Source organism: Xiphophorus couchianus, chromosome 2 (assembly GCF_001444195.1).
Source record: "Xiphophorus couchianus chromosome 2, X_couchianus-1.0, whole genome shotgun sequence".
Taxonomy (NCBI): domain Eukaryota; kingdom Metazoa; phylum Chordata; class Actinopteri; order Cyprinodontiformes; family Poeciliidae; genus Xiphophorus; species Xiphophorus couchianus.
In genome coordinates, this window is record NC_040229.1 from 15,051,325 (window position 1) to 15,070,812 (window position 19,488).

At 38.6% G+C, this 19,488-nt stretch overlaps 1 protein-coding gene across 13 annotated transcripts in view; it reads right to left on the reverse strand.

Moving 5' to 3' along the window:
• mef2aa (myocyte enhancer factor 2aa) overlaps positions 1-19,488 on the reverse strand; it is a 75,827-nt gene that overhangs the window by 4,201 nt on the left and 52,138 nt on the right. For 3 of the 13 annotated variants that reach the window (XM_028028986.1, XM_028028977.1, XM_028028987.1), the window contains exons 4-11: positions 15,760-15,891; positions 15,556-15,690; positions 13,437-13,659; positions 10,997-11,056; positions 5,177-5,361; positions 3,153-3,176; positions 466-595; positions 168-291 (exon numbers count right to left, since the gene is read on the reverse strand). In XM_028028986.1, the coding sequence (XP_027884787.1) occupies positions 168-291; positions 466-595; positions 3,153-3,176; positions 5,177-5,361; positions 10,997-11,056; positions 13,437-13,659; positions 15,556-15,690; positions 15,760-15,891 (1,013 nt within the window). The remainder of the gene's footprint in view (positions 1-167; positions 292-465; positions 596-3,152; positions 3,177-5,176; positions 5,362-10,996; positions 11,057-13,436; positions 13,660-15,555; positions 15,691-15,759; positions 15,892-19,488) is intronic. The other 10 variants (XM_028029006.1, XM_028029016.1, XM_028028988.1 and 7 more) reach the window with 10 other exon arrangements.

The following is a 19,488-nucleotide window of genomic DNA, read 5'->3' on the forward strand; positions in this document are numbered from 1 at the left end:
TCATTTTTAGTTTACAAAAAAAAAAAAAAAAAAATTAAAAACAGTGCTTAAAGCCAGGAGGAATATGTAAGTGAATGATTCAGAATGATATCACAGTGCACCGTGGGTGTTGCTTTTATGCGAGGGTGTCTGTAAAGTGTGCCTTTGTTTGCAAGTGTGTTACTTACACCAAAGAATTAAGTGCTGCCTGGCCTAGTTGATGCTGTTGCCATGCAGACATGGAGCCCAGAGAGAGCCCGGGAGAGCTGAAGCCCTGCAGGGAGGAGATATCCGCACTGCTCAGCGAGTACTCTGTTAAAACAAAAGCAGTCACACACTCACAAACTGAGAACTAACTCACATTTCACCTTCATAACTGTGTGCTAGCAAAAAAAAATAGCAGGAACAAGGAACGTGAACTACAAGCGGTCCCAGCTGAGGGGGCTGCTTTCGGTGTAGGGATGAGGGCAGAAGGTGCAGACTCACCAGCAGGATTGTAGGCGGTGGGCATGCCTGAGTAGACCAAGCCCTGTGGGGGCAAGCTGGGGGTGGTAACAGACACAACAGGAGTGGCAAGCGGCTGGGTGGACTGGGAACTGCTTATCCTCTGGGTGTTCTGTAGAACACAAAAGCAAGATGGAGAAAATAAATGCAACAAATATACCAGTTCAAATCCAGAAACAAAACACTGTGAGCATACTCTCATCACAGAAATTAAAAAGTACTTGAAAATATTTTTTTTTTCCTTAATTTTACACCGGACATTATCCACCACAAGGTGGCAGTGAAGCTGTGTAAGTTAGTATGTTGGGATTTTAAATTGTAAATTAAAAACCCCAAGTAATAATCAGCAAACGTCCATCTCAGTAAATTATAACAGAAAATTCAATTTAATCCAGTGATTAACTTTATAAAGTGAACATTTTGAATTGTAGAAATTCAACTCACACAAAATGACATATTTCAAGTGTTTGTTTTTTATTTTGATGATTAAGGGACGCACTTAATAAATTCCAAAAATAAGATTCACAGAAAATTATGATATTACGTAACACCAGTAGAAACAGAAATTTCACCCTACTGCGCAGTATGTTTATGTAAGGTGAGGTACTGTATGTGGACACAGTATTTGGTCAGGGCTCCTTTTGCATAAATTACTGGATCAATGCAGTGTGGTATGGATGCAGCCTGTGTCCTGTCTGAGGTGTTAAGGAAGCCCAGGTAGCTTTAGTAATAGCTTCAACTATTGTACAGCTAATACAGCTGTTGTACAGTTTTGGTCTCTCATTCTCCTTTTGATTGTTACAAAAAGGAGAATGAGACTTCGATTCATGTCAGGCCATCTTGCTGGCTATTCAAACACAATGATACAATGAAAACTAGCCAAGTTATCAGAACTTCTGGCATTATGTGGACAGATGCCAAGTCTTGCTGGAGAACCAAATCTGCATCTCCAGAAAGCTAATCAGCAGGTGGAAGCATGAAGTGCTCCAAAAGTTCCTGCATTCACTCATGAACTCATAAAACACGCCAGTAGATAACATGACTCCCAAAATCTTCACTGACTGTGAAAATGTGGACTCTGTGCTACTCAACTGATATGCCAGACTCTGGGATCTTGATTTCAAAATGAAATGCTATATTTACTTTCACCTGAAAAGATGACTTGGTTTACAAACCAACAGCCAAGTCCTTTTTTTCTTTGGCTCAGGTAAAAAAAAAACAATTCTGATGTTGACTCTGGTTCTGTGGTAGTTTAACACAAGTGACGTGACTTTTGCAGTCAAAGCCCTGAAAACTTCTGTGTGCATTCGTTTTTGAAGTTATGCCTCCAGGTGCAGCACACACTCTGTAAATCTCCCCCAAACTACTAAAGAGGCTTTACGTCAAAACATTTTCAAGGCTCTAGTTATTCCTATTGCATTTGCATGTTTTCTACCACATTTTTCCTTCCTCTAAACTTTCCATTAGTATTATTGGATACAGCACTCTGTGGACTGTCAGTTTTACTAGCAATAAAGCTTCAGCTACATCAGTCAGTGTAATGAATCTATACAATGTTTTTACTTTTGAAATTGAATTACTGAAATAACTTAACTTATATTATTCTTAAACTGTAAACGTTCCTGTAAAATCTAAAAGTTTAGTCTAAAAAGCACATGTGCAGATGTTTTCACTAAATACATCACAATTATAAATTCCCTGTAAAATCCACCTTTTCTTATTATAGTTTTTTCTTCTAATATGCCAAACATGAGGGTAAATCCTAATGTGTAAAATAGTGAATTGGGATAGAGAACACTCTCAAGATTCACTCTAAGTTAAATCAAATAAACATTCAGAGCATGAAAAGTCAGCGCAAGACAACAGATCGCTTTTACACTCACATAACACTCGAATGAGATGTTGCAAGAGGATAACGCAAATGACACATTTCAATTCCCAGAGTGACGCACAGAGGAGCTGCGGTGGTTTTTCAGTGTAGTGGCTGGCATGCATCCACACAAACACACCTACACAGCTCGGTGCGGTCATGCAGTGAGCTTTGCTGTGAGCTACAAAATGCACACACGGCCTAATAATCAAAAGCAGACACGCTGCAGTTTTTAAAACAATGCTATGACAAACCCTCCGTGTGTAATATAACAAACATATGCGCAGCTGCCAACGGTTGTGTTTGAAGCCGGATTGCATCATAAAGTTGATGGCTTCCTTGAATTGTTCCAACACTATCCGGCCAGATGACTTCACCAAACCCCAAGTATCTCACAGAGTGATTTCATTTCGGATGATGTAATCTTCTCTCCCTCGGAAAAAGAATATATGATTTATGTTTTTCTCATTGCTCTTCAATTGTTAGACATCAAACCATGACTGTAATATAGCAGTGTGAAAAGGATTAGCATTAGTTCTCCTCTTCCTATCACACACTCCTGCACACCCCAACTCCTGGTGACTAATATTCACATGTTTGGAATAGAGGAGCCAATTTAACAGGCCAAGGCAGTCTTCTTCACAGGGCAACCTTAATGCATGCAGTGACAAAAGCTGTTGTCTTTTACATTTTTTGAAGGAAAAGTGTCTACTCTTTGAACACTGCCTTCAGATCAGCATGTGATTACTTGAAGCGTGTTAACATTTCAGCCATTTGCCCAGGCATTTGTCAAACTCACCAAATCCATTTCCTCCTCTTCCGACTGCCCTCGACAGAAGGAAAGAAGAGAGTTACGGAAAAGGAGCAGAGTGTTCAGGAGGGGGTAGAGGTGATAGCTATCAGGATTTTATTGTAAAAGAGACACAACTGAAAGTAAAATTGCTGATGAGTTGTGCCACCAATGCAAAATCTTACGTTTTATGAGCATTTATGAACAGCTGTGCCTTAAAACCTTTAAGCAGAATAAGAAATAACTTATTCTGATACAGGATACAAACTCAAACTTTTCCCTAACATCTACTCACAATCATCATAAACTACAGATAGTTGTGTTTTTTTTCCTGTTCACCCTGACTCTTCTCTGAGCCTGAAAGTAGAAACAAGAAACCCATGTTCCATCTTTTCTTTGCTGTGGGACACACTGTGAGCAGGCCAGGGCTCCTAATACTCATCCTCAATCAATAGCTGTGGGAAGACACGACAAGGGCGACAAGATATTATCTGGCTCACACCCTGGGCCCATGATTAAGTCTTCATCTACACTCTGTCACACTGAGATGTGATTAATTTAATACCATTATGGCCTAATGACAGGCTGTCTGCAGACCTGCCACAGCAGCCACCTACCACCGCCTCTACGGCTCAGGCAAGACTGAAGCAACCTCCAGACTGAACCTGTTTCAGATCTCAAACAATTTGTCCTGTCTGCTCTTGATGCATCCGAGGCGCAAGAATGTTCCTTCACAGGAACAGTTTGCCGTTATTGAAGCACTTGCAACATGTCAGCTTTTAGATAATATTTCACCCCTCTATTCTACTTAACAGTACCTTTGAAAACTACTCATTGAGTTCTTACTTTGTAGAACCAGCGTTCGTCGCAATTACAGCTGGAACTGTTACGAGCATGAATGCTCTTATTAAGCTCTTATTTAGACCATTACATTATGACTATGACTGTATGGCTAAGGTCTTTGTACTGCTGGAAGTCCTTTCTTCCAGAATTGCCCTTTTTTATTCCCCACCGTCTTCTCATCAATTCTGACAAGCTTCATTGTTTTCTGTTCAGAAGAGAACAGAATGCTGCCACTACAAAGTTTTACCATCAGGATGATGTGCTTAAAGTATTTAAATCTGCCACAGTGTATTGCAAAATTGGTTGGGTGCTCAGAGAATATGGTTTTATGTCAATAGATTCTCATTCCTGAGCTGTGGATCTATGCAGCTCCACCAGAGTTTATCTGAACAATGCTGCTATCCGTTACCTGGCCGGTCAATTTAGGAGGACGGCCATGTCTTAGTAGTTTTGTAGCCATCTCAAATATGTTCAATTTTTGGATAATAAATAAGACAGTGCCGCTTGAGATGTGCAAATATTAAAATATCCACTGATATTGTTTTAATAATTATTCTATGATTTTAAATTTCCCACAACTTTATTGTTGACCTGGTTTGTTTCTTGGTCTTTATTGTGCATTTGGTTAATTAATGTTTATTAATAAACCTTTACAGAGAAGCTGCATTTATTCAGAGGTTACATTATAAACAAGTGTGGCTTCTGAAGCCAATTGTGCCTTTATTTAAAGGTAACAGACTCTAGGGAGCTGAATACAAATGCATGCCACCCATTTTAAAATTTTCATTGTAAATGTCTTGAAAAGTATGACTCACTTTCCTTCCACTTCATAATTATGCAGCACTTAGTGTTTGCCCATGAATAACTTTGCAAAGCCCTGTATGAACCTAGAGTTCATTTCTAAGGGGTTATGACATGTTTACGACATAAGGCTGAAGGAATCTTAAAGGAAGGTTTCCTAAAGTGCAAAATGTTGATTTCACAAAGAACGTTGTTGTAGCAAGTTTAATGCAGATAAGCAAAGTCCTAAATGAGGTGATAACCTCACTTGCAAACCATGATGTGCCATGATAACATCACAGACATGTGGAGGGAAATTCTGCACATGCTTCTTCTATGAAAGTTTTCATGCAGCCTCTCAGATCCTCGGGCAGATGAAACTGGTGTGCGGAAGTGTGCTCTTCACTCACCAGTGGGGGCATCATCCCTTTGCTCGATGGAGGGATAACAACCCTCAGGTCTGGCTTGCGGCTCCCCATTCCCATGTTCCCTCCAGGAGGCGGTGGAGACTTGGTAGGCATGACTTTACCCAGGCCGTTGCCACTAGGCATGCTGAGGAGGCTCGGCGAGCCCCTGGGGTTAACGAAGCCGTTCCCTGCAGAGACACACGGCAACAGAAACGCATCATCAAACCAGAGGGCTGTGACTGACAACACTCCCGGCCATATGAGAAACCTCTCACGCCGTCTTGTTCCACAGCTCGCATGCAGCATGCGGCGTTAAGTGTTTCCAACCCTCTGGGAAGTTTTAATCGACTCGGATAATTATCCTGCGTGTTTACAAAAATAAAATGTCCATTTCAAAATTGATGAGCCTTTCATTTTTTATTGTGAATGATTACATCAAAGGCAAGTCTTTGCATCTTGGGGATGAAGCGCAGTTCACTGGCAAATGTACTGTGACCACTAAAAAGACACAACTGGGTCTATAACAGTTGAATAAATGTTCTGCTATGTGGTTTTGTCGTGCAAACAACAGAAAAAGTGCAAGATTTTTGTCTTAATGTTTGCACCTTGGTGATCGTAGTCATTTGTCATTTCCCATATTATTATTGTTTTGTACATAACATAAATTCATACCTTTTTTCAAAACTCTTTTTCTGTTGCACAAATACTAAACTGCTGAAATTGAAGAATTTCATCTTTGCTTAGAAACAAATACTAGTTGAGAATTTTTTTTTATTTCCGAGTTTCAGTTCTTAAGAACTCTGTTTCATCTCTAAGGTGCATCTTTACAGACAACAACACAATTAACAAAACTGTCTGAAACAAGAAAGTGACTTTGAGTTTCCCTGTTACAAGGACTCACTGTCCAAATGTGTCAAATTGTAGCAATGCTGTGAAATGTCTGCATCTGCTTAGTTTAAACTGCTGACATGTTTTAGCACGTCTTATAAAAAAAATATATCTTGTTCCTGTTTTGCAAACCTACAATACTTTAATTTTGTTGTTCAAGTGCCGAATACTAAATGACTCCTCTGAAAAAGCTCTGCAGTTCTCTAATAGAAACCAGGCACCCAGCTGCTGAGAAAACTGAAACAAAGCATAAGTCATATTTCAAGTGCACTTGGATTTTAAAGGCATTGTGCTTTTAATGTCTGAGTGAAATTTGTCTTTGCAACCAAAGAAATGTGGTTTTATTTCTGAAAACGATGAGAACAAAAAGAAGAACTCACATTATCTTGCAAAACATCAACAGATCATTAACACTTCAACAAGTTGCAGACTTGTCCATTGTCTTCAGCGGACAGAAACACAGAGTGTGTACACGACAAAGAGGCTCGGGCGTAAAATACATAATGGAACAATGGCCCCCGCTGACTGCAGATAAGGAGAGCAACAATTCATGGCCAAATAAACAGTTATGAAGCCTACAATAGTATCTCACAGCTGAATCAACAGTGTGTACAAGCAGCTATCGCCATCAGCTCTGGCTTTGATCACACACAAGACTTGGCTGCTGCTGCAAGAAAACAGTGTTTACAGAATTAGCAGGGTAAATGTCCAAGGCTCCAAAAATAGCAAGCCTGATTAAAAACAGCCAGGATGTCATTTTGTGGGAATGAGAAGTTAGTGCAAATAGGATTTCATGTAAAGGAATGGGAGGCAATGTGGCAATTTGGCACGTAAAGACCAATCTGATAACAACTAGGGAGCAACTCCAGCAGAAGGCTGCACTGAACACAAAACATAAAGTTATTTTTTGAGGGAAAACAGGACAACAGGGATGACAAATAGGCTGTTTTCAGAACAGGCATTTTGACTTACAGGAGGAGGGAGCCACCGTCCCCGTCATTACTGGGTTGTTTGTTTTAGCTCTGGAAACCACGTTATTGTTGTGATTTGTAACATCACTCCCCATATTATAAATGATTCATGCTCAGTAGGCCAGGCTCTTTTTACAGTGCATCACAATATTATTCAAACCATTCAAATTCCTCCACATAGTTGGGGAATACAACTGTACAACCACGTCTGGGTATTTTACTGTGATTTTAAATGACAGACTTACACTAAATAGTGCATAGTTGTAAAATATTTTTAATATAAAAATCTGAAAACTAATGTAATTTTATAATCAGCTTCTTAACTCTGGTCCAATTAAAATCCACTGCAACTCTCTGTCAGAAAGCCCCTGAAGAAAAAAAAACAAAAACAAACAACAACAAAAAAAAACATAAGAAATCTTGTCAGCTAAAAGCAAAATGCCATGCATGGAAGAAAATTGCACATTAACCTGAACACACCATTCAAGCACTACATGGTGGTGGTAGCACCATGCTGTGGGGATGTTGTTTTTCAACAAGGAAAGTGCTGCAAGCCAAAGCTTGTTTGCAAATAAGAATTGGCAAAAATGTCACTCACTACATGGACAAAGTGACACCCTAAAACACAGGCAGTCGTTCTGAGATTTGCGTGAAGAGGCTACAAACAAATACATTCTATACTTTTTGCATTTTTATTTGGAAAACATTTTTAAAACTACATGTCCTTGTCATTCCCTTCCACAGTTATATGATAATATTTGTTAGTGAACCATGCCAGTATTTAAGATGTATAAATACTTTTCCAAGGTCATGTAGCTTTAAATATGTAGCACTTTACTAAATCATAAAAGATTTACAGTGTACTTTACAAAACGATAAACAAGCACGTCAACAAGCTTGTATAGTTGTTTTTTTGTTTTGTTTTGTTTTTTTCGGTTTCAAAGGCTTTACTTTGCTACAAAATTAAATGAGAAAACATGGCTCAAGCAGGTTAGGTCTGTGACTCGTCTAGACATCTTTATTGTGCAGATAAGAAAAGAAAACAACTATACAGGTAAAGCAAATATTATATACTTTTATTAATCTGTAGGAAAACATCATGTCAATGTATTGTTTTGACTTGTAATAACCACCAACATAATTATAGTACTGCTATTCAACTTTTTATACAACAAAACTGCACATGAACAGCAAAACGTCAACCAACAAATTCCCAAATGCAAGCTTTAATGAGACTCCAGCCTATAAACCTTGTACAAAATGTATTTTGTATATTTTGATCTAATGTACAAAATACCCACAAGAAGTTCTCTGCCTGCTTGATGTGTCTGAGGTGTTTTGGTTGTTTTCATTTTTTGCTTGAATGATGTAAGTTGTTCATCTCCAAAACCAAAATGACAGGATGAATACAATGGCTGTTGTTTTTGTTATTGCATTATTACTAGGATATATTGCCAGGATCAATTATTATCTTAGTCATTTTGGATGTTTGTCTGCACTGACATCACAACCTGAGGACAGTTTATCACCCGGTCGTCTTTCATTTTATTAAAAGACAAACACAAACATTCTGCTGTGTTTTTACAGACTGATTTAGGCTTGAAGTTTCCAACTAGACCATGTTATCTATGGAATGTGCCCCGAGATGTCTGATAAGGACTGAGCAAGATGATTATTTCCAAGCAAACGCAAGACATGTAACACGTCTTAACAAACAGCTAAACTACAAAGTTATTTCAGAGCCAAGAGCTATCGGAACCAACCACAAGTTAAGACGCAGCTTGTTTCCAGCATCTCAATTTTAATTATTCAGATTTCACCTGCCTTAAATCCTCTGCTGCTGAAACCTGTCAACACTGAAAGCAGTTTGGTTTATGATCATTGTTCTGAATTATTAACATGGTATGGGAGAAAAAAAAGAGAAGGTGGTGGTGGAGTATTACATAAGGCCCAGTGTTTACAAATGAAGCCTTCGGTTTTTATTTTCAAAATCAAGGAAAGAAAACACGGTGAGTTATTGTGCCCAGCAACCCACGTGTGTTTCTGTCAATGAGAAGAAATAATGGAAGCCAATCAAGGACAACAAAAAACAGCTTTCAACTAACATAAGCCATGCACAGATCTTTCATTGTATCTCAGAGGAATAATTCTGGGGGAAACAAATGTTGCATCACTCATCAGGATGGAATACACGTTACTCATCCAACTAACCATAGGTGGATAAATCAAAACCCACTACAGAAGAAAATTACTTTCCTAAAATAAAGGCAACATCATATAGACCCCGCCCTGCTCTTGCACGACCCCATTAGCCAATGTTGAATCATACATGGTGAAGTATTTTAATGTAGAAACAAACGTTCAAAAGCTGCCCAAGTGAAGTTAAATCTATTTTAATTTGACTTTCAGAACAATTTAAAATTACACTGTAAGTGAAGCACTTCACATAAACTTATATGTGTAAAAAACTCAGAATAACTGAGATTTAACACAAACATTAAATGCATTACACGTCTTTTAAATGCAGATGCACGTATTTTGTACAAATATTTCAAAAGCTTGTACTTCTTCCAGATCAGATAATATGGTCAGCTTAAAGGTACATTGCATGCTCTTTTAAATCTTCAATCTCCGCCTAAACATTCAGACCAGATGGGGACCAGCACTTGAGGTTAACTGTATGTGTACAAGTTGTAGACAGAAAACACATTTTGAGGAATAGAAACTGGCGTGAACACCATTGTGTTAGAGTATAGCTTGAAATCAACTTCAAAGAAAAGTTGTTGTGTTTTTAAAGGTGCTGATGAGCCATTATCTCTGCCACAGACAAGAACAACAGATGGCTTATTTCAGAAAATTCAGTAGCAGAAAATAGTTTGCCAGTGAATGTGGCCAATAATGCTCACAGTACATGTGAGAAAGAACACTTGAACACCTAGCAAACAATCCAGCAATTAAAGCAGTAATTACTGAACAAGGAGTGCTTGGAAATAAAAAAAAAAAATCTTCCTGAGCATTGTCTTCTGACAGTTGTGACACCGTTTGAGTAGAAAAGAAATATCACACAATTTATCTTCCATCTGTCCCTTTTGAAACGCCTCTGCTGTGCTCATGACTGTGACTCGTAAAAAATCAGAAGTATGTCAGGAACGGTCATCTGACATGGGGGCCGGTGCAGTTTGTTCTGCTTGTGGCCTCGACTCCTCTGCAAACATGGTACAAACAACAGCTGCAACATGTTTGCACTTTGCCAAATGCTGACGACAACGCCCCCCGCCTCCTGAGGGACAAGGTCTTGGCCCCAATACGGAACCCAAACCTAAAACGATCACACCATCTTTTGATCAAATTTACTCTTTGAAACCATTGGCCTACTGTAATAGCTCCAAACGGATGACGTCCATGTCAAACTATTCTTACCGAATGTCATGCTGTTCTATGAGGATATGTTGTGTTTCACCAGAAATTCTGCTGAGTCATAAGGAAAGAGTTAACTGCACCTGCTTCAACAACTCACAGAACACATTTCAGCCATGACAGCCTGTCCGGTCATTGTGTACTAAGGACTTAGTGGGATGACATGGCCTGAATAGCTGCAGGGTTATGCTGCTCTAGGCATCTTAGCCACCTTCCACAGCCTTATAGGGGCCTCCGGGGGAAGCAGATGCACCTGTTAACAGAGGTCTCCATGCAATGTCAGAAGACAACTAATTGCCGTACCTTTTTAGCAAAACGTTTTAGCACAAAGGAACAAAAACCAAGTGAATTTTATTAATTCTTTTAAAAAAAAATTTGTTTTGCATGCTATGAAAATATTATTTAGCTAATGGATGATCCATCAGACATGGTGACAAGGGTTTTGAAGCAATCTCAAATAAAATGCATCTACCCAGCCAGTGAGCTAAGCAGGAGGCCTATTGGGCAGAGGAACAGAGAGCTAATGAATCTCTCCAGGAGGACTTACCCGCTGGGCTGGAGCCCGCACCACTTGGCACTGAAAGGTCTGTGGTATCCAGCATGCCACCTAATGAGATGCACAGAGTGGATATGATTAACCATCTGCATCCTTTCTGTAAGCGAGCGGAGCATGTGATGGAGATGCCAGACCAGACGTAAGAATGTCAAGCAGAGCTCATCTTCACAGCACATGAAAGTGTGGTGTCTGTGTCCTCTTGGCAGGGGGGAATTTTAAAATATATAGTTAAGAAGAGCTACATCAGCATGTTGTTTGAGTTTGCATGCCTATAGGAGCTGAATTGATGAGTGTAGCATTTTAGTTTTGACAAGACCTTTGTCAAGCATTTAGGTGTACTTTTGGAAAGCAGATTTTATATCAGTTTTAAAAAGGCGTAAATTCTGTTAAAAGACTCCAGGTAGTTGATATCTTAGATGTAGTACATAACATTGTTTACATTGTAAGTGTCTTCACTTAGTATACATACAGATTAGTTATTCCTAAGGACTAAACCTAATGGGCCATCAAGGAGGGGTAGAGACTAAAGTGGATTGCTATTACTTTATAAGAACCCAAATCTCTAAAATGTCATAGCAGTCTAGTAAAAAATTGTTTTACAAACATTTAAATTGTTGTCATGCTTGAATTAGGTAGTTACTTATACTGCCAATTGTTCATAGAGCAACTGAAGAAAGGAGGTGGTGGTACATTCATTATCTTCCTGTGTAGAATAAATAGAGCATTTTCTGTCAGACTAACTCTGTAAGAAAAGTAAAGCTTTTTCAAAAAGCCAAAATATTACAGAGCTATAACTGAATGCTGTTTTAACACTAGTTTTTATCCTGCATTATTTTTTATGTTTCGGTTTTTATCTTCATTCTAAATTCCTCACCTGTTCAACTTGTGTTTCAAGTAGGAACAAGATTGAGGGTACGTGTCCTCACTTTCTTGTATAAATCATGATAGAGTTCCTTGAAAATAACAGTCCAATACAAACGTGATGTTTGTGAGTAGAATTGCTTTAAGCCAATACAAACTAGCCTTGCTCTTTCCCCCACGTAGACCAGCCATTAGCTTAGACCTCCAGGAACAACTGATATGGATTTATACCAAATGAGAACATCAAAGGAGTTATTATGGGCAGGTAAAATATTAACTTTGTATACATTTCAAACCCAAACTCACTATAAAAATCTCATTAGACGTACTTTTCCAGCTTTTGAATCGTTAGTGTGACGCAAAATGAAAAGAGAACAGTAAAATGGTGAAAGAAGCAAAAGACAAAGAGGAAATGTTTTGAAGAACGGCCGTTTAGTACATGGGGGTTGCTAGCCAGTTCTAATGTGTGGTTAAAGCTCATTGAGATATTTCACACCTTGTTAAGTGCACTTACTCTGTGCGCAGTGCAGAAAAACCTTATGAGAGCCATTTTGATTGACTGAGTCAGACAAGTTATACAAGTAGTAGTTCATTTGACATCATTTTTCCACCAAGCTCATAAAGTAAGCTGTGACGATGGGAATTTTAGAGTGAAATATCTATATCTATATATATATCTATATCTCTCTATGCTATATAGAAAGAGAAAGATTTTTGGCAATATTTTTTCATACTTTGCTATTTTGTTATGATGCGTAACCATAGCAACAGGGTAGTTTACAACAAGGAGGAGCTCATTAACATGGGAAAAGCTGAAATAATATCACAACTGAAGCCAGAAATCCCAGAGAAGTTGAAACGGAGGCGTTTTGGATGCAGAGAAGGAGCAAAGAGGGATGTTCAAACCTTCTCTTTAATCCATCAAAATGGGCAATGTGATATTGATAGCTAACAAGATGGATGAACATTTAGCTCTGACTCAGAAAAAATACAGGGAATGCAAGGTAATGTGTGTTATTGAGACGTAGGTGCAGGGTCCACCGTCTGTCTGCCAGGCTTCCTAATTATACTGTACTTACTATCTATCTATCTATCTATCTATCTATCTATCTATCTATCTATCTATCTATCTATCTATCTATCTATCTATCTATCTATCTATCTATCTATCTATCTATCTATCTATCTATCTATCTATCTATCTATCTATCTATCTATCTATCTATCTATCTATCTATCTAACTGAGATCTATATGAGAAAATCTGGGAAAAAAAATATAAAAACAAGAGTATTTTCAATAGTCACGAAGCTACAAATAGTTAGAGCCCACTAATTAATACAGCATATGTTCTTCATGACACAATCTGGGAATTAAGAAATTAGTAGTACTGTAGAGAATCACATTCACGTTTTCCCCAGGCTTTCAGTATTTATGCTTCTAAATTAAGAAAGCATTTTATCACTGCCACAGCCAGAGTGAGTATTGGAAGTGAAAACCAAAAACTAAAAACATCTACCGGAACTTGATTCACCACTGAAGAAATATATTTTTATTTCTTGTTTACTAACCTGCACTTCCTGCACTGGTGGGCCTCTGAGATCCTCCACCGGAGACGACATTCCTGTGCACGGAGGCCTGCGGAGGGGACAGCATCCCGCTCTCATTCAGCGAAGCTGTTGCTGCTGCCAGGGCCTGGCTGCCCAGATTCCCTCCCGCCTGGTACATGGCATTAGGATTGGACACGGGCACCGCCACATGCATGGAGAAGTTCTGCTGAGGCAACGCCGTGGGCTGGAGCAGGAGACACACAGATAAATATTTACACACAGCACATACCAAATCCAAGTTCTGATGTGTGGTTGACTGTCAGTTGTCATAGCAACATCAACAGACAGTTCCTGCAAAGAGGGGGATTTAAAGAGCTAATAAATTTACAAAGATCAGAAACCTTCCCAAAAATGACTAAAGTAAATGTGCTCCATTAAAACATTTTCAATCGTCTGCTAAACATCAATAATAAGGTACAAAGAAGAAGCTCAACAAACTGGAGTTATCATTCAAAAGTTAATTTGCTTCGAATATTTACTACAAAACATCAAACTTTTAAAGATTTATTACTTAAGTAATATATTTCAAATGTGTATTTGTTAGTTTTAATTAACTGCTAAAGAAAACAAAAAAATAAGTTTCTTTGACTTGAATTATAAAATGGCTAATGACAAGAAAGATGCAGAACTGTTAACCTATTATAAGTGCATGTCCATGTAATGCACTATATGCATTCTGTACTTTGCTGGAACCACCATCAGTATGTGTATGAATGGTGAATGACTGATTGTAGTGTAAAGTGCTTTGGAGTCCTCTGACTTAATAAAGTACTATACAAATGCAGGTCATTCAAAATTTTTAGCAATAACCTTTTGTGTCAATAAATGTAAAACTGGACAACTGTCGAAACAGTGAATGTGTAATCAATAACAGAATAATATAACATATTTCCTATTGGTTATGTGTCGTATTCTAAATTCCTCACTTTTCATTAGCATCAAGCCTTAATCATCAAAATACCTAGAAATAAATAGGTGCAATATATTAGTCTGTGTCTAACTGAATCTTTAATATATATATATATATATATACTGAATTACTGAAATAAAATAATATTTTCATGATTTTCTCATTTTTGTACCTGTGAATGGATAAATGCATAAAAATCATGATCTTTTAAATACAGATGAACTCTCATACGTCCATGACATACACACACACACACACACACACCCGCACGCCTACACTCACACACAAAAACACAGACAACACAAACAAAAGAGAAAATACAAAACCAAAGTCATGCATACTGTGACGACTGTGGCATTGCAGCAATCAGCACTTCTGAAGTAACCTTACCTTTTAAAATAAAAATAAAAACCTCTTTCTTCAGAATGATTTTTTTTTACCACAACAGAAACCAGCTGCAGAGGAGGCTATAACGTACAAGAATCTCAGTTCATTTGCATCGTCTTCCGAAGTGCTGACTTTGCAAAGCCTCGAGTGGAAAACAACAGGTGCATTTCATCGCAATATCATCCAGTGAGCCGGGTGGGTGCTGACATTAGTTTGTTAATGGCAAAGTAAGAGTCTTTAAATAAAATTAAATAAATGGTCGTTTAGTAAGAAAGAATATGTTCTTGCCCAGTCCTAATATTTTTTTTTAATGAAACCCTGCCTCTTTTAAGAAAATCACTCAAGAATTTTACTGCTTAATGTTATTTTGCAATCTTGACTTGTATTTTTAACTAGCATGCCATTGATATTATAACAGGAGTACTTGGAATACATATTAATTATTGAAGTATTTATAGCACGATGTTATGTGTTAAAATAGTTAGTGCTCTCTCAAATTTATAGGAACCATCCCCTTGATAATAGGCTGTAATCTGTTTAGCAGAAACATGCAACATTTCATCTGCTAATGAAATGAAATCTGGTAAGGGTGTGCCAAAACATCAGCTGCAAAATAAATCAACTGAAGGAAAAAATGCAACCCCACAAAAGGGTATTAGTCTTAAGGAAGTGTAGTTCTGACACAAGTTAACTAGAGAGCAACAAAAAGTTAAATAAATAAAAAGGAAAAATATCCTTTTGTGCCACAAAGCCAAGCAAGAACGTTGCATTTACAGTACTTACGATTTTATGATTTCTCATCATATTATCAAACTCCTCATTAATTTTTTTATACTTTTCTTCTGTGTGAGGAGTGAGGACATATGAGGCATCGGGGTCCGGGCTATCACAACCTCTGTGTTCTTTCTTGTTTAGCGCCTGTGGTGAACATCAACATAAAGACAAAAAATCAACACAAAATAGCAGGAGACAAAAAGAAGTACTTACACCACAGCGCTTGTACATTAAATCACTGTCTTCGCTTAGTTTGCCGAAATGGTCATCCATGAGGGGGCTGTGCCCGAAACAGTCATCAGCATCGGGACTAGCACAGTCATTTTGGCCTTTGTTTCTCAATTTCTGAAATGAAATTGCACAGTTGAACAGACATAGTATGCAAGATGCTTTTGTTGTGATTTTTTTTGTTTGTTTTTTGTCTATTATTTCTCAGTTACAGTGCTGTGCATAAAAAAAATATGGGGCTTCTTGATATCGTTATAGAGGCGTCTAATCTGAGTGGAAATAAATTCTGTAGGCAGAAACATACAGAAGGAATAATGAAGCACAAGATGTGCGACAGATGGTGTGACTCCCACAGAGGCCTTCTTTAACAGCATTATTGAGCCAAGTTGGGAGCGCACTAAGACGCAGACTTAAATTTTAAATCACATGAGAAGCGAAGAATGTTGTCTGAGGTGCTTAAGACATCTGACCCAAAGTCTGAGTGAACAATGCTTTTAAAAGTCGAAAGGTTGCACAGAAATATGATTTTTTTAAATTATCTTTTCTTTTTCGCTCAATGCAAGCTGAAGCTGACAATTCTCGCTTCTAAAACCACAGCTGACACTTCTGGGCTGTCCAATGCTTCAGCTTCAGTGTTCTGGTTAAAGGCTTTTTACTTGCAGAAGAACAAACATTGCTCTCAAAACTATGACAGCAATGCTGTATTTTTTGACAAATGTTTTATACCTTTACTTAGAGCAGGGGTCTCAAACTCCAGTCCTCGAGGGCCGCAGACCTACAGTTTTTAGATGCGCCACAGGTACAAAACACTGGAATGAAATGGCTTAATTACCTCCTCCTTGTGTAGATCAGTTCTCTGAGCCCTGCTAATGACCTAATTATTCTACTCAGGTGTGGTGCAGCAGAGGCTCATCTAAAAGTTGCAGGACTGCGGCCCTCGAGGACTGGAGTTTGAGACCCCTGACTTAGAGTCTTTCACAAGTCCATAATTAAATAATGACACCACTGAAAGACTAAAACACAAAACTCAATGCATTTTATTTTTGTTTTGGACAATTAAAGAGAAAATGTGTTGTCCGTACTTTTGCAAAGACATCTGACCCAATCTAATTCAGATGAAATGGGGAGCTGTTCTGAAATTTGTAAGTTATGTAACAACCTTCTAATTGGATTCAGGGCAATACTTAGGCTGCACTATTCCAACTCATGAAAATACTTTGATCTAATGCATCCAATTGTAGAGCTGCAGATTTTCTTCCAGAATTGTCCTGAACACCCTCGTCTGTTTTTTCTTTAACTATCGTCCATTGCCTTGTTTCTACTGAAAGAAACTGCATCCCCTCATCACGATGCTGCTACCAACACTTTTCTGTGTGAATGGTGTATTCAGGATGCCCAAAAAGTTAGATTTAATGACCACTAACGCTAATCTCTCCATTTTTAAATGATGGATTGAGTGCTAAAGAAAACTCTGAAGGCAGTTGGTTCAAAAGTGGTGCATTTAGCAGCATCTACATATGTACTTTATATTTCACTTCATGATTATGCACCAGGGTACTTTGTTTTAGTTTGTCACAATAAAACGCAATGTATTGCACTAAAGCTTGTGGTTAAAAGTTGTCAAAATTTAAATTAGTCCAAGTGATAGCAGTACTTTTGCAAGGTGTTATGAACCTGCATTTGTGTCAGCTACAATCAGCCCATTGTAGCTGACTTATTGTGTTTCAGCTACAATTGGGCCACTCTGACCTGAACTGTGTATAACTTGGATATTATGAATGAAAAATTCAGTTATCGTATTTTTTTCAATAGATTTAGCTAAGAACAGATTTACAGAGTTGACATCAAATTTAAAGAGTTTGTGAGTGCACAATGTGGTAACATCACAAAGAGGCTTCTGGCGAGTGAGAAACATGTGGAACAAGTCAACAAATATCCCTGATGTTATGTTCCCATGCTCCCCTTCGCACAGACTCGTCTCTGCTCCTCATTACAGCTCTGAATAGCAGCGTTAACAAGACTCGCTGACAGCATATGACAGCTTGTGATATTGAGGAAGTGTACATCAAAAACATGATTTATGTGCCGGTCTCAAGACTCCTCTATCAGGCGGCCACAGGTCCATGGCAGGGCCCTGCCCTGTCTGCGCGCCGTCTTGGAGGCCTCGTCTCTACAGGAAGGTCACCAACTCCTGTGGATGCGGGGGTCAGAGCGCGAGCCAGGGAAGGGGAAACTTACAAGCTCTAATGAGACCTCACTCTCTGTTTCTGGTCCTCATCACCCAGCGAAGTTGAAAATGTGTGCATGTGTGGGTGAGTGTGTGTGTGAAACAGAAACTGTATATGTGGTGCACGTGTGTCTGATATGTGTGGAAGTTGAGGGGGAGGGGGCGCCTCTACAGCTGCTGCATCCTCTGACAAGCGATGTGACAGTGCGTTTAGGTTTGTGCAGACAATGCGGCTAACCCAGCTCTGCTCACCACAACCTCAGCATGAGCTGCATTTCCTAAAACCTGTTCCTTGGCTCCGTTAAACTCCTGCATAATTCCCCGGCTCATTATGGCTGGATGGTGCCAAAGTCTCAAATGCTCCCTTCGCCTAAATTCATTCTGGTGCATGAGGGTTTTTTGAGAGCTGTGTATTTTCGGGGCACAATAAACAATGTTAATATGCATACTGCGCATGGAAAATATGCTGCTGTTTGACAGCTGTGATAGAAAATAAGGAAGTTCAGAGAAAAAAAAATACACCCACATAAGTGTCCACAATGCCCAGAGGACCGCAAGAGAAAGAAGCCCTCTGGATAATGAATGACCATTGCTGTACCACAGATGCATTACTGTTTGGTGTGGTACAGAGCAGAGGCATTCTTCTCATTCTAAGAAAACGCCTTGCTGGTTCATTTCCTGTTTACTAAAACGGCCCTCTTTAGTTAGGGTCCTGAAAGGCCTGTGTTTACTGAAGTCAAACTATGCACTTTCACCACCAGTGAGTCAAAGATCTGGTCTCAACCTGCAAATTTAGGTTTCAACCTGCTCATTATGGGAATATGTTGGTCACATTGGTCGAGATGGGCAGATCTGCTCTGCTTTCACAACAAGTCTGGCCAGGCTTCAGCACACCACACCCATTGGCAAAAGCCATTTGGGGAGGTGTTGTTAGCAGTAGTTTAAGTGAGTCCCTACCAAACCATGGCAATCAAGGGTAAATCTGCTCACAAAGTTGTCCTGATCAGTTTTAGGTCCATTCTTATTTATTTTAATATTGCATACAATGATCTAAAATATGAGCTAATCTTTTAAAGAGGACTTGTGAAATATTTCTCCAATCTTTATCAAGTTTCTACTTTGCTCTTGGCTGCCTTTAAACCATGTAACACAGACCTAAAAATTATTCAGTCATAAAAAGGCCCATAAAAGGAGGGAAAGAGCTTGTGTCTTTTTTAGATATCTTGGGATCTTACTAGTACTAGCACTCTACTGCTACAAAATGTAAAAAAAAAAAATAATAATAATTTGTTTTCACTTTGTTAGAATAGTATTTTAAAAATATCAAAAATAACATACATTGATAAGACAGCACAGATTATTCCTAAAATGCTACTATACGTACAATAAATGAGTCCATCTCCAGAGGTTATATAGTTTTGGGTTGTGTCAAAAAAGCAAAGCACATTTAATATTTTCATTTATGAGTGAGTTAAGCAGAATGTATT